The sequence below is a fragment of the Meriones unguiculatus genome, chromosome 11, assembly GCF_030254825.1.
Source record: "Meriones unguiculatus strain TT.TT164.6M chromosome 11, Bangor_MerUng_6.1, whole genome shotgun sequence".
NCBI lineage: Eukaryota > Metazoa > Chordata > Mammalia > Rodentia > Muridae > Meriones > Meriones unguiculatus.
This window is the reverse complement of record NC_083359.1, coordinates 18,646,480-18,658,451: the sequence shown is the minus strand read 5'-3', so window position 1 is coordinate 18,658,451 and position 11,972 is coordinate 18,646,480. Positions and strand designations below refer to the sequence as shown.

The 11,972-nt window shown below is 47.7% G+C and overlaps 1 protein-coding gene, 1 non-coding gene and 1 pseudogene across 2 annotated transcripts; all 3 read left to right on the top strand.

The window, feature by feature from the left end:
- The first annotated feature begins 486 nt into the window (after positions 1-486).
- Positions 487-592, top strand: LOC132646666 (U6 spliceosomal RNA). Its single transcript, XR_009584914.1, has one exon. It is a non-coding gene; the product is annotated as a U6 spliceosomal RNA (small nuclear RNA).
- A 354-nt stretch (positions 593-946) lies between these two features.
- On the top strand, positions 947-1,073 carry LOC132646568 (small nucleolar RNA SNORA70; annotated as a pseudogene).
- A 2,475-nt stretch (positions 1,074-3,548) lies between these two features.
- Positions 3,549-11,574, top strand: Cdkn2aipnl (CDKN2A interacting protein N-terminal like). The gene is made up of 3 exons (XM_021638896.2): positions 3,549-3,853; positions 5,635-5,734; positions 10,094-11,574. Exons 1-3 carry the CDS (start codon positions 3,615-3,617, stop codon positions 10,103-10,105), a joined length of 351 nt encoding a protein of 116 aa, XP_021494571.1. The 5' UTR covers positions 3,549-3,614; the 3' UTR covers positions 10,106-11,574.
- Positions 11,575-11,972: the final 398 nt, after the last annotated feature.

Here is an 11,972-nt window from a genome sequence, read left to right as displayed (position 1 = left end):
GGGGGAGACAGAGGCAGGCATAGCTCTGTTGAGTTCTAGGCCAGCCTGGTCTACAAAGGGAGTCCAGGCAGCCAAGGCTACACAGAAATCCTGTCTTGAAACGCCAGGAAAAAGAAGAAGAAGAAGGAGGAGGAGGAGGAGGAGGAGGAGGAGGAGGAGGAGGAGGAGGAAGAAGAAGAAGAAGAAGAAGAAGAAGAAGAAGAAGAAGAAGAAGAAAAGAAGAAAGAAGAAAGAAGAAGAAGAATCGGAGAAAGAAGAAGAAGAATAATAAGAATTTTTAAAAAGATAAAAAAAGTGATAGGCTTTTTTGTTTTTGTTTTGATTTTGAGACAGGATCTCACTAGAAACCCCCTCTGCCCTTGAACTCCATATGTATATCAGGCTGGCCTTGAACCCACAGAGATCCACCTGCCTCTACTTCCTGGGTGTTAAGATTAAGTGGATACTTGATTATTAAATTTTCAAGTGTAAAGAAGATGAAACCCTGTACTCGATATGGCAACACACTTACTAAAATTGGACCAATACAGAGGTGGTTAGCACGGCCCTGTGCAAGGGTGACATGCGAATTTGTGAAGTGTTCCTATTTTTGATTTGTTGCTAAGGATGCCTCTTAGCAGAGATGCTGCACTCTCTTAAGTGACATGTTAAGCCTACTTTGTTTATTGACGTAATGGAGCTTAAAAAGATCATGTAAGAAAGAGATACATTACCGCTTTTTCCTACCTTGATCGCTTCCAGTGAGTAAGTGGATGTTTGGAATTAAGAAAAAAAAGAAAAAAGAAAAAAAAGGAGTAAAAAAAAAAAAAAGAAAAGAAAGAAAAGAAAAAAAAAAAGAAAAGACAATGAACCAGATGGTACAAAAGATATATAAGGAATAAAGAACAAAGTGGGAAATGGTTGTGTGTAAATTTAATGGCTCATGGGGCTTAAAAATACACTATCTCTGCAGCCCAAAGACCAGGTTCTTTTCCTCACAGAGCCCTGTGTGCAATGATTGCAACAAGCAGCCTCCTTGGAGGTGTGCGGCCTGTACCTTGTTTGGGTTCCCCTGACAGGCCTTCAAGATATGTATGTCGCTGAGCTCATGCTGTCCCTACTCTAGACTGCACTGTTAGCCCCAGTACCATCAGGACACAGTAGCTAGGTTCACACAAGACAGGTCATCATGTCCATCTGCTTCAGGCTACAGCATACAGAATCTGTGATTGAGGCCCTGGGAAAGGCCAGGTTCAAGTTCTTAGTCACCAGAAGATTCACATCTCAAAAAGAACAAAGAATGGGGATTTCATCGAACTTAATGCGGTTAATTTGGAGTTATGGCAGCTGAGAAGCAGCTTACCCTTGATGTCTATGGGATCAAATACATCCCCATTCGTGATCCCCTGGACCAGTGGTGGCCTTCTGAGGGCTTCCACTGTGCTGGGTTCCACCTTCTGCCAATAACGTTTACCAATAACTCTCACACCCAAAACAAAGAAATGCATAAACAAATCCCAAAGCCAGATGTAATGGTTTGTGCCACAATCTTAGCACTTAGGAAGTGGAGGCAGAAAGATCAGCCTTTCAAGGCCAGCCTCGGCTACAAAGGGACTTTGAGGCCAACCTGGGCTACATAAGAACCTGATTTTAAAGAGCACGCACCCCCCCCCCCCAACTCCCATACACACATACTAGCACACCTGAATCATAGCATTTAGGAAGCTAAGGCAGGAAGGATGAGATTTCAAGGACAGAAACGGACACCATCTCAAAAACTAAATAAATAAGGTAACAGCAAAACAAAACCGCTCACACAAAAAGCCTAAATAAATGGAGAGCTATCTCATTACCATGTTTGTAAACTAGAAGATTCAATATTGATAAGATGTTGATTCTCCTCTGATTGATCTATATATTCAACAGAATCTTGCATGAAACATCAACAGTCTGTTTCTCTAGAAGTCAGCAAAGAGACGCTAAAATTCACATAAAAATTCAATCACACAGTGGAGCACACTTAACATACGAGATCTGGGGAGGCTGGGGCAGAAGAAGCATCTTAAGCTTATAGCCTGTGTTATTAACACAAACAAACAAAGCCTCCATAACTATCGTTATGGATGGTTGTAAGCCACCATGTGGGTGCTGGGAACCAAACCCAGCTCCTCTAGAAGAGCAGCCAAGGGCTCTTAATTGCTGAAGCACCATCTCTCCAGCTCCTCAGTGAACCTTCAACACCGTTTTTAAGAGCTGAGGATCTCTCTAGGACAGCTAACTTCTAAGCTCTCCTGTGGAGTAGCTGGGACAAAAGGTATCTGTCACTGTGCCTGGCACACTGAATGTCCTCAGAGTCTGGTCAGCTGGAGTAGAATCATCATTACCTGGAACCTTGACCCTGGGTACCCAGGGTTCACTTGGGAATTCGCCACTGCAATGAGCTCCTCAGGACATGTCATCTGCATGCTGGAAACTGAGCTCTGATTGCTGACATCCAGTTAGATTCCCGACTGCTGGGGGAAGCTGCTTTTCTCTGTGTGGATTCCCATGTTCGGTTCAGATGCTCTGTGCCAGAGTATGAGTACCATGCCTTCCTGGGGTGAATGGGGTGTCACCCGGCATGGTGCTGGTCCTCTAGCATCTGTGTGCTGGACTGCATTTCTGCCTAATGGTGTCCTAACACAGAAGTAGAAGCTGCAGATGGGAGGAAAGCAGCTGTAGACCACCCTGACCTATGCCGGGGAAGGGAGAGGACCTGCAGTCACGAACAGGATATAATGAACTCTTAGCTGAAGTCCACTCTCCGCCTAGGACCTGCACTGGAGCCGCAGATCCTGGATTCTCTTCTGCACCCAACCTTACATTTTATATTTTTACATTTGTTTGTTTGGCGTGTGTGTGGATACCCACGTATCACAGCTTGCATGTAGAAGTTAGAGGAGAATTTTTTTCAGGGGTTGTTCTCCTTCCACCATGTGGGTTCAAGGGATTGAACTCAAGCGGTGTTCAGTTCTCCACCCCCACTCCCATACCCCCAAGACGGGAGCAGTCCCTTGCTTCTTCAGGTTTACGGCTGGCTGACTTGTTTTATGACTTGTCAACGCCCCATTTACTCGGGCAATTCTTTCACTACCGTCCACCCCCCTCACAAGGTTCTTTAGAGTGGGGCATCCTGGGCACTGAACAAAATCCTTGGTAGGTACTCATTGGATGTCGCCTCCCTGCAGCAAGGCAGGACACAACCTGCGTGAAGACGTTGAGACCACAGTGGATCCATCAAAGAGAGGACCTCACTCCCCAGGGAGACCCACAGAACTTAGGGAAAGCCTCATCTGTGGCTGAAGTTAAAGCGGTGGCGGAGGAACACCCCAGGGCAAAAAGGACGCTGCAGAGCCCTAGCGGGCACCCAGCGGCGGACTCGGTATCCCCAACAGTTGCAACTCCTCCCTGTGGACCCTGGAACGGCCCTTGCAGCACTAAGTCGCCCTAGGCCTCCGTGCCCCGCGAGGGCGCTCCAGGTCAGTCCTCCAGCGCACTCGCACTCAGCCGCGGCCGCTCTAGCGCGGCGGTGGCGCGGGGCGTGTCGGGAAAGCGGCGGGCTGGTGCGATCCTCGGCGGCGGCGGCAGCGGGAGCAATGGTGGGTGGCGAGGCCGCCGCCGCGGTGGAGGAGCTGGTTTCCGGCGTGCGGCAGGCCGCCGACTTCGCCGAGCAGTTCCGCTCCTACTCGGAGAGCGAGAAGCAGTGGAAAGCGCGCATGGAGTTCATCCTGCGCCACCTGCCCGACTACCGAGACCCACCGGACGGCGGCGGCCGCCTGGACCAGCTCTTGTCCCTATCCATGGTCTGGGCCAACCACCTCTTCCTGGGTTGCAGGTGCGGACCCCCACCCCCCCGCCCGCCCGACGGTCGGCTGACCCCGTTCCCATGTGCCGATCCTCTGCTTGGCTGATCCCCTCTTAGCATTCATTCCCTCGGGAAGGACGTATCTCTTCTCTGAGCCTCGCCTTCGAGAATGGGTGGTTGTGATGACTACAGCAGTTAAGTGGTGGAGAATGCAATGCAGGTGGGCTCTAAGGCGGCAGTGTTGCTATGGTAACTTTTATTACAGTTTATTAGCCCAGAGGATTTCCCCGGCGGAGTGTGTTTGAAGTCCGTTAGCTCCTGTCACCTACATGGCAAAAGTGCAACTAGAAACCCAGACTTCCCCCTCACCCTCTAGATGAAGACAGCCTAGCAAGAGGATGTGATATATCGCACCGTTGGTTGGTGGGTTTCATCGCGAAAGCAGGATGTAATGTTTACTCCCCTTTCTCCTCTTTGCATTCCCTCTTATGAAAGTAACGGCTGCCTTCTGGTTGCTGTCCCAAGGCCTACTGAACCTCCCGCTATCACACCAGAAAGGCAAGAGCCTGGCTTTGAGATTCTTGTCAAGGCGTTCCCTTTACTCCACCTGGAAAAAGCCCCCTCCTTTCTTTTTTCTTTTCTTCCTTTCTTTTCTTTTTTCTTTTTTTTTTTACACTCCCTCGTTTCTTTATTTTTAATTTAAGGCAATCTTCCTTTAGGCCTCCAGTTTATGGAGTAGTCCAGGTAATCCTGGAACTCCATCCTCCTAAGCACCCGTGTGCTGAGATTACAGGCATCCATCTCCAAGCTCTGAAGGCCTTCTAGGGAGGTTATGATAACTTCACTCAGACCTGATTTTCTACCTGGTCACATGGCCCCTCTAGGCCAAAGCCCTTGGTTTGCTTTTTGGGTTTGTGCTAGGAATGAAACCAGGGCCATTACATACTGAATAAGTACTCTGCCACTGAGCTTCACCCCCAGTGCTGAAGCTCCTTGGTTTCCGATCTTAGGATATTTGTCAGAAGAGGGTGTGGGGAAGTCGTGCCAAATACACCCATCACACACACAAGCCCACCCTCCCTTCCGCCTTCTAAGTGCCCTGTCAAATCCTAGTTTACAGGAACCAAGCCCAGACAGATGACTGAGAACTGAAGAAAGGAACGGACGGTGTTATTTTCATGAGACTAATGCTATTTGTGTTTTAACAATAATCTAGTGTTTGACCCTCAGACCTCATCCGTAAATAAGTACTGCCAGATGTGTGGTGCTCCTGTTTTTGTAATTTTATTTAACAGATTTGTATGGATGTGTAACAAAGGTGTGTTCAGTATCCTCAGAGGCCAGAAGAGGGCGTCACGTCTCTGAGTTGTGAAATTGCAGCCCTGTAGGAACTGAACCCAGGTCCTCTCAGCAGTCTCAAGTGCTGCTCTTAGCTGCTGAGCCATCTCTCCTGCCTGTTTTTGTAATTCTTGAAACATCTGCTACCTTGGGATTCTCCAAGCCTAGCTCTGCACCCACCGGCAGGAGGAACTATTTGTTAACCCTGTGCTGAGCACCTCGGTTTTCCCTGCACTCTCAGATCAGCCCTGGCAGGACATCCTATCGTATAGTGGTGTGCGTCTGTTATCCCAGCCACCGAGAAGGCGGAGGTGGCTCATTGCTTAAACCTCAGGTGGCATAGTGTGACCCGTCAATGAACAAGCAGTTCGGTATCCTAGGAGCAGCGTTTACAGGCTAATACCCTACCCCTTATGACCCTAAGGGACAGTGGGTCTCCTCAGGCTTTGACCTTGCTGCTTTTTATTGTGCAGTTACAGTAAAGACCTTCTGGACAAGGTGATGGAAATGGCTGATGGGATTGAAGTGGAGGACCTGCCACAGTTTACAACCAGAAGTGAGCTAATGAAAAAGGTAATAAGCGTTTCCAAGCGTGGAGGTGAAGGTCTCAGCTTCGACTCTGTATCAGGCTGTTTTTGAGCACTCTTGTTTCCTGCTCCAGTCTCAGGTCCTTCCATTAGTTCTTCACAGTTGGTATAAACCTTTTCCTAACGAGGCAACAACCCAGCGTGATAAGTTATGCATCGTTGGTGGAGTAACACATAGGCTCGATCTCTTAGGTTTGTCTAGAATACTTCTTTTCTCTTGGTGCCAGGGATTGAATGCTGTCTAAACTGGGAGGACCCTAAACAAACTAAAATCATTTTCCAGCTGTACTCCTGAAGGCCTCTGAGTAAACATAGCTGAGATTTCACACATTCGTGTTTATGGCTGCACTGCTCACAGCTTTGATACCCACCACTAGACAAGCGGATAGTGAAAATGGAGTCCGCGTACACTGTGGGATTTTGTTCTACTGTAAAGAAAAACAAAACTGAGTGTTCACAGAAAATGGATAGAAACGGAGATTATTATGTTAAACAAACTAGAAAAAAAATATGTTTTCTCTCACAGGTGAAATGTAGGCTTAAGTGCGTGCGTTATTTTAAGTGCGTTGTTGATGAGAACTGAGCCTAGAGCGCTGTATGTGTGAGGCAAGTGCTTTACCCCTGAGCTGTCCATTCAGCTTTTCCTTTTTATTTTTTTTCCACACAGGCAGGTGTTGACTATTAGCCTGGTGGGCCTTGAGCTTGCAGTCCTCCTGCCTCTGCCTCCCTGGTAGCCTAGAGGTCAGAGCTCTGTGCCCAGGCCCAGCTGCTTTGCTTATTTCTTTAGGTTTGTTTGTTTGAGACAGGATCTTGCTCTACAGCCCTGGCTGGCCCGGAGCTCACTATACGAGGCTATTCTCAAACCTGGTATGGTCCTCCTGAGTTCTGGGGTTATAGACATACACCCCCCAGACTTGCCTTGTTTTGCTCCTTTAAAAAAAAAGACAAATCTTGGTTAGAGTGCTAAAATTAGAAGTACTGCGTTTTAGAGTAATTCATACAGCTTATCTCCTGCCTCAGCAGGCCAGAGCTGGACCAGACTTATGGGGACTCTCTGATAAGGACTGTGGTGGGGTAGTTTCCAGACACCACAGCTGTGTTCTGCTCCTCGGGAAGTAGTCTTGTGGCTGTGGCCTTGTTCACAGTGAGCTTTGCCCCAGAGCCTTACGGTCTGGATCCTGGGTACCTGAGGCCAGGGAGAGGCAGAACAACTTTGGAGAATCAGACTGTGCATCCCAGCTGTGCACCTCCGGACATGTGTATTTTTCACATCTGGACTCTTCAGGCAGCAGGATTGCTCCCTTGTTTCCTTAAGTTCCTTTGATATTTATCCAGGTCTCTTAGATAAACTTTCAAATTATTTATTTGGGTAGTATAAGATTTATTACTGAGCATGACTCGGGAGATAGTGTAGCCAGATAGGAGCCAAGCGTGCAGGGCGTGCTATGACACCACAGCCAGAGCAGAAAGTCTACTACTCAGTTAGAGCTCTACAGATTGACTTGTACCAGGTAGAGCCCCACATCTGTGAGATGTGGGTTTCCAGCAGCCGGTGAACTCCAGGTCAAGCTTGTATAAGGCGTCCCTCACATGCTCCTTAACACGATGACCTAGCTGGCGGGGACCCAGGCCACTGTGTTTTGGGGTTTCCCAGAGATATCTGTCTGGAGCCTGTAAGCCCAACACAGAACAACAGGACATGTTATTGATATGGATAATGCGGATAAGGTGGAGCCATGCTCATATATGAAAGCCATGTTTGCACAGATGTGGTTGTTGACATGTATGCCGGGGCTTTGAAGGAGCCAGCGTGTAGAGACAAAATGGGAATTCTTCCATTTGGTCTTCTGCTCTAAGTCACAGGTGTCAGTCTTGGGCCGGTGAGATGGCTCGCAGATGAAGGTGTTTGCAGGAAAGCTTTATGACTCGAGACCCGTCATCGGAATCCGCATGGTGAGAGAGAACTGACTCCTGAAAGTTGTCAGCTAAACTCCACACGTGCTGTGGCCTATGCACATACATGAGCACACACAGGGAAATAAATGCTACACAACAAGCAAGTCTTCTAGGAGGCCAGGGATGTGGCTCAGTGACAGAGTGCTTGCCTAGGTTTGATATCCTCTAGCACCCCAACAAACAAAGTCCTGTAAATAAGCCCTTCCCGTCACTCACTGTGACTGGTTTGTGTGCTGAGGAAGCCACCTTGAGAGGCCCTTGCAGAGAGTGTCTTCAAAGTAGTTTGTCCTTCCTTCCATGTCAGATGAAGCTGAAGAGTACTAGGCCAGAAATCTGAAAGCCCCATCATCATGCCAGCCTGAATTGATCCTCTAAAATTAGTTTGGTTGGGTTTTAGAGTTAGCTGGCATATGGAAATAAATTGCTCAGTATTGGCACCTCGAGACCGGGCAATGATGATAACTTAGACAGAAGCTCTGTGCAGTAGAGTTTTAAAAATCTATTTTGTTGCCTTCTTGCAGCTTTTGGGCAGGTGTATCTGTCTGTCCAATTTTTTTTCTTTTTAGTCAGAGGAGTGAGAGTGACAGGTGGGCTTTGCTCAGCAGTTGGAGTGTGTGATCTTTTCTGAAAGACAAGCACATTGAGCAAACAGTCTTGGCTATCTAAGTAACAGCCAGGGCTAGCCTGCAGCCTGTAGCCACTGTGGCTGCTGCAGGGGCAGTGACAGTGTCAGTCAACTCAGGAAGGGCATTACCGCAGATGCCTTCACTGAGTCAGTCAAGAAGAGCCAGGTGTGGCGGCATCGCCTTTAATCCCAGCACTCTGGAGGCAAGTGGATTTCTGTGAATTTGACGTGAGGCTGCTCTGCAGTTTTAGTTCCAGAACAGCTAGGGCTAGGTAGAGAGAGATTCTGTCTCAAGCAAACAAACAAACAAACAAAACGAACCGTGATTGACAAAGACACTGTTGTTGTTGATTCAAAGACATCGCTAACATCATAATTTGATTCTTCTCCTGAGAACATTATCCCACAAGGAAAGACATCAGTATGAAAGTGACAAAGGTAACAAAAGCAGGTGTGCCTACAGATCTTGCACAGTCTCCACCAGCTCTGAGGCCATGTTTTCATGAAAGCCATAACTAGACATGGGGTCCACACCTTTAATCCCAGCATTCCAGAGGTGGAGGCAGGAAGATGAGGAGCTGAAGGTCATCCTTGGCTACGGAGCCAGTTGGGAGACAAGCCTGGGCTAAGCAGATCCTGTCAAGGGAGAGGGAAGAAAACTGGATCTGATCCTGTGGGCCAGTCTCGTAGCTCAGAATCCAGGCTGGGTGGATCACCAGAGAGCATTGTGTGGAGAAGGCAGTGGTCTGGCTCTGTCCAGGTGAAAATTTGAGTGACGGGCTGGAGAGGGGTGGCTCAGTGGTCAAGAGCAACTGGTTGCTCGTCCAGAGGATCCGGTTCAAGTCTCGGTGCCTACATGGTGGCTCATAATCATCTCTAACCCTAATTCTGAGGGTCTAACCTCCTCTCCCGGCACCTCCCCAGGCACCAGGCATACAGTTGGTGCAGACATACATGAAGACAGAACACCTCTGTACATGAGGTAAATACTTTTTAAAAAAAAAATCTGAGCGAGATGACTCAGGGATGTCTCCCTGGACTGCATGCAGCTGGTCATACTGCATTCTCCTGGGAGTAGAAAGACTTGCATTTTATCTTTGCTGAGGATTTTTGTAGCTAGGAAATAGATCATACCTTGAAATCTCTGATTACTAAAAAGACTTTGAAGTTGATTCATTGATGCTGCTCAGTGTTAAGGGAATCCATTCAAAGGCAAGGTGACAGTCAATGAGTTCTTCACACCCTCCTTAAAAGTTTCTAAGCCAAGTTTAAATGTACCGAAGGTGCTAGAGAGCACCCGGAAGGAATCTGCGGGCCCCAGGTCAGTGCTGTTCCCAGACTCGCTTTTTACAGTTTCTAATTGTGTGAATTCCAGAAATACCTTCACATCTCCTAAGTGTCCTGGCTCAGTGTGGAGTGCTACAAATTACCACCTGAATCTGGCCGTGTTGAATTTAGAGCAGTGTTTGTGAGAGCAGAGGCTGGCGGCAGGACTAGCATTTTAGGTATTTCCGTTATCACTTTACATTGTGAACACTTACAGTAAGCCACAAGTCAGGGAGGTAGGGTTCTGGCTTCCAAATGGATCATGTGGTCAGTGTTTAGCTAACATTTTCTGTATGTAGTAAAATATTAATAATCTCTGAGTAGACTTGCCATCTGGGTCGCACATAAATATTCTATCACTGCTTTGTTTGAATGTGTGAAGATAGACTTGATTCACGGGACTCGGTGGCTGTGTAACTTTTTCTCTTTTCTCCACAGCATCAAAGCTAAGGCAGATCTCCACATCTCCACCCTGGGGACGTGCTTGGAAAGGAGGCCGGGGTGAAGGTGACTGAAACATGGCAGCCCCTGAGATTCCTGTATTTGCAGCATAGAAGCAGCTGGAATGGAAAGGGACCTGGTTACAAGGGCTTCAAAGAAGTCTTCGTTCTTCCAGAAGCTGTGCTTTAAAAGTACATGTGCAAATTTATGTATTTATAAATGGCGAACTGTCAGAAATTTCATTGGCATTGCCTAAGCCAAACTTTGTTTTAAATGCCTTTTATGTTGATATAACAATGACGGGATGAATTTTGTAATTTGATTTTTTTTTTTTCTTTTAGCGGAATACCTTTAATTGTAATTCTGGGTTTTGTCCTACCCCTATCCATTTTTGTCCTGAGGCAAGCCAGATCCTCTATGTCCTTATTTCCTCCTGAAGCCACTCTCTGCTTGTACCTCACTGCCTATGGCCACCGAAGGGCTGTGCGCTGGCCGACTACGTCACTGGAGCAGCCCCACTGCTGAGCTCACATTGCAGGCCTGCAGTAGCCAGGCTAGCTCATAGGTAGGAGGCAACTTACGAAAAAGCATTGGGCCTCATTTTAAAATTCGCTATGGGCTAGAGATGCAGCTCGGATTTAGAGTGTTCGCTTAGCATGCTTGAGGTCCTAGGTTTGCAGAGAGAAAAAAGTAGCTAGTTAGAGTAAAAATTGCTGGAAGTATCTATGGCTTTGTCCAGCCAGCTAGCTGACTTCTAGACTCTGTGGGTCTCCCAGGCTGCCCATGTGCCTCTTTGTTTCTAGAAGGCTTTCCCACTTAAAGAACTGCCTTGCACATCCCCTGTAGACTGTAGTGCGATCCTGCCGTGCTGAGGTGGTGCTGCTATTCCCCCCGACAGCCGATCATCTGTTCTGATCTGCCCCTTCCGGTTCCCTCTGTTCAGTCACCATTAGGTTAATGCCTGAGCTGTGGGCAGCAGTGGAACAGTGTACCCCAGCAGGACTCGTCAATGGCAGGCCTGTCGTGGCCAGAAAGACGGTGGGGTCTGCCTTAGCTTCATCCACTGCACACAGGAAGCGGGACACCCAGCAGGTTTGGCGTCAGAGCAGCGGGCTTGAGATGAAGGCCACATCTTTAATGGCTTTAGCTCCAGAGACCAGGAGGGTATACCGAGCCAAGATGGCCGGCTTGTAGTCATGGACAGATTCCTCCAGGTCATGGAAGTCAGACAGCCTGTCACGGGGTGATGGTAAGGCAATGAGCCAGAGAGGCATGCGCTCTGTACTCGCTGCCTGAGAGGTGTCCGCTCCTCAAAAGCAGCCTAGCCTTTTGCCATTCTAATCACTTGTGCAAATTTGTGAGCTTGAAAACAAAATGAAAAATTGTGACAATTCATTTTAAAATGCACTTTCCATAGATTGTTGATTTTTATCTTCTATATACAGCCCCCCAATAAAACAGTTTTTCCATTGAACGAAGTGAGGCTTGAGTTGTGTGATTTCTTCCCTTCCATTTACTTATGTAGGTAGTTGGACGGCCAGAATCAGGAAGTGGAACTGGCTTGTAGACATGGTGGCTTGGGCCCAGCATGGCACAGTGCTGTTGCCTTCTGTTCTGTCCCTCCAGCCTTTTCTTTTTTGCTTTTTCTTTGGTTGTGGTGCAGATGATAAACCCAGGGCCTCATTTGTGTTAGGTAAGGGCTCCGTCATTGTTTTTGAGAAAGTTTTCTTCATTTTCTTAGCTGAGCTGCCTGCCTCTTCTTATTTTTATAGCCTGGTGGTTGGCTCACCTATAAAAAAATCAGTATTTTATTGTCTTCCCAAGCTTGAAGTGAGAGTGTGAGGTCATATAGAGGGACACTATAAAGCACACATCC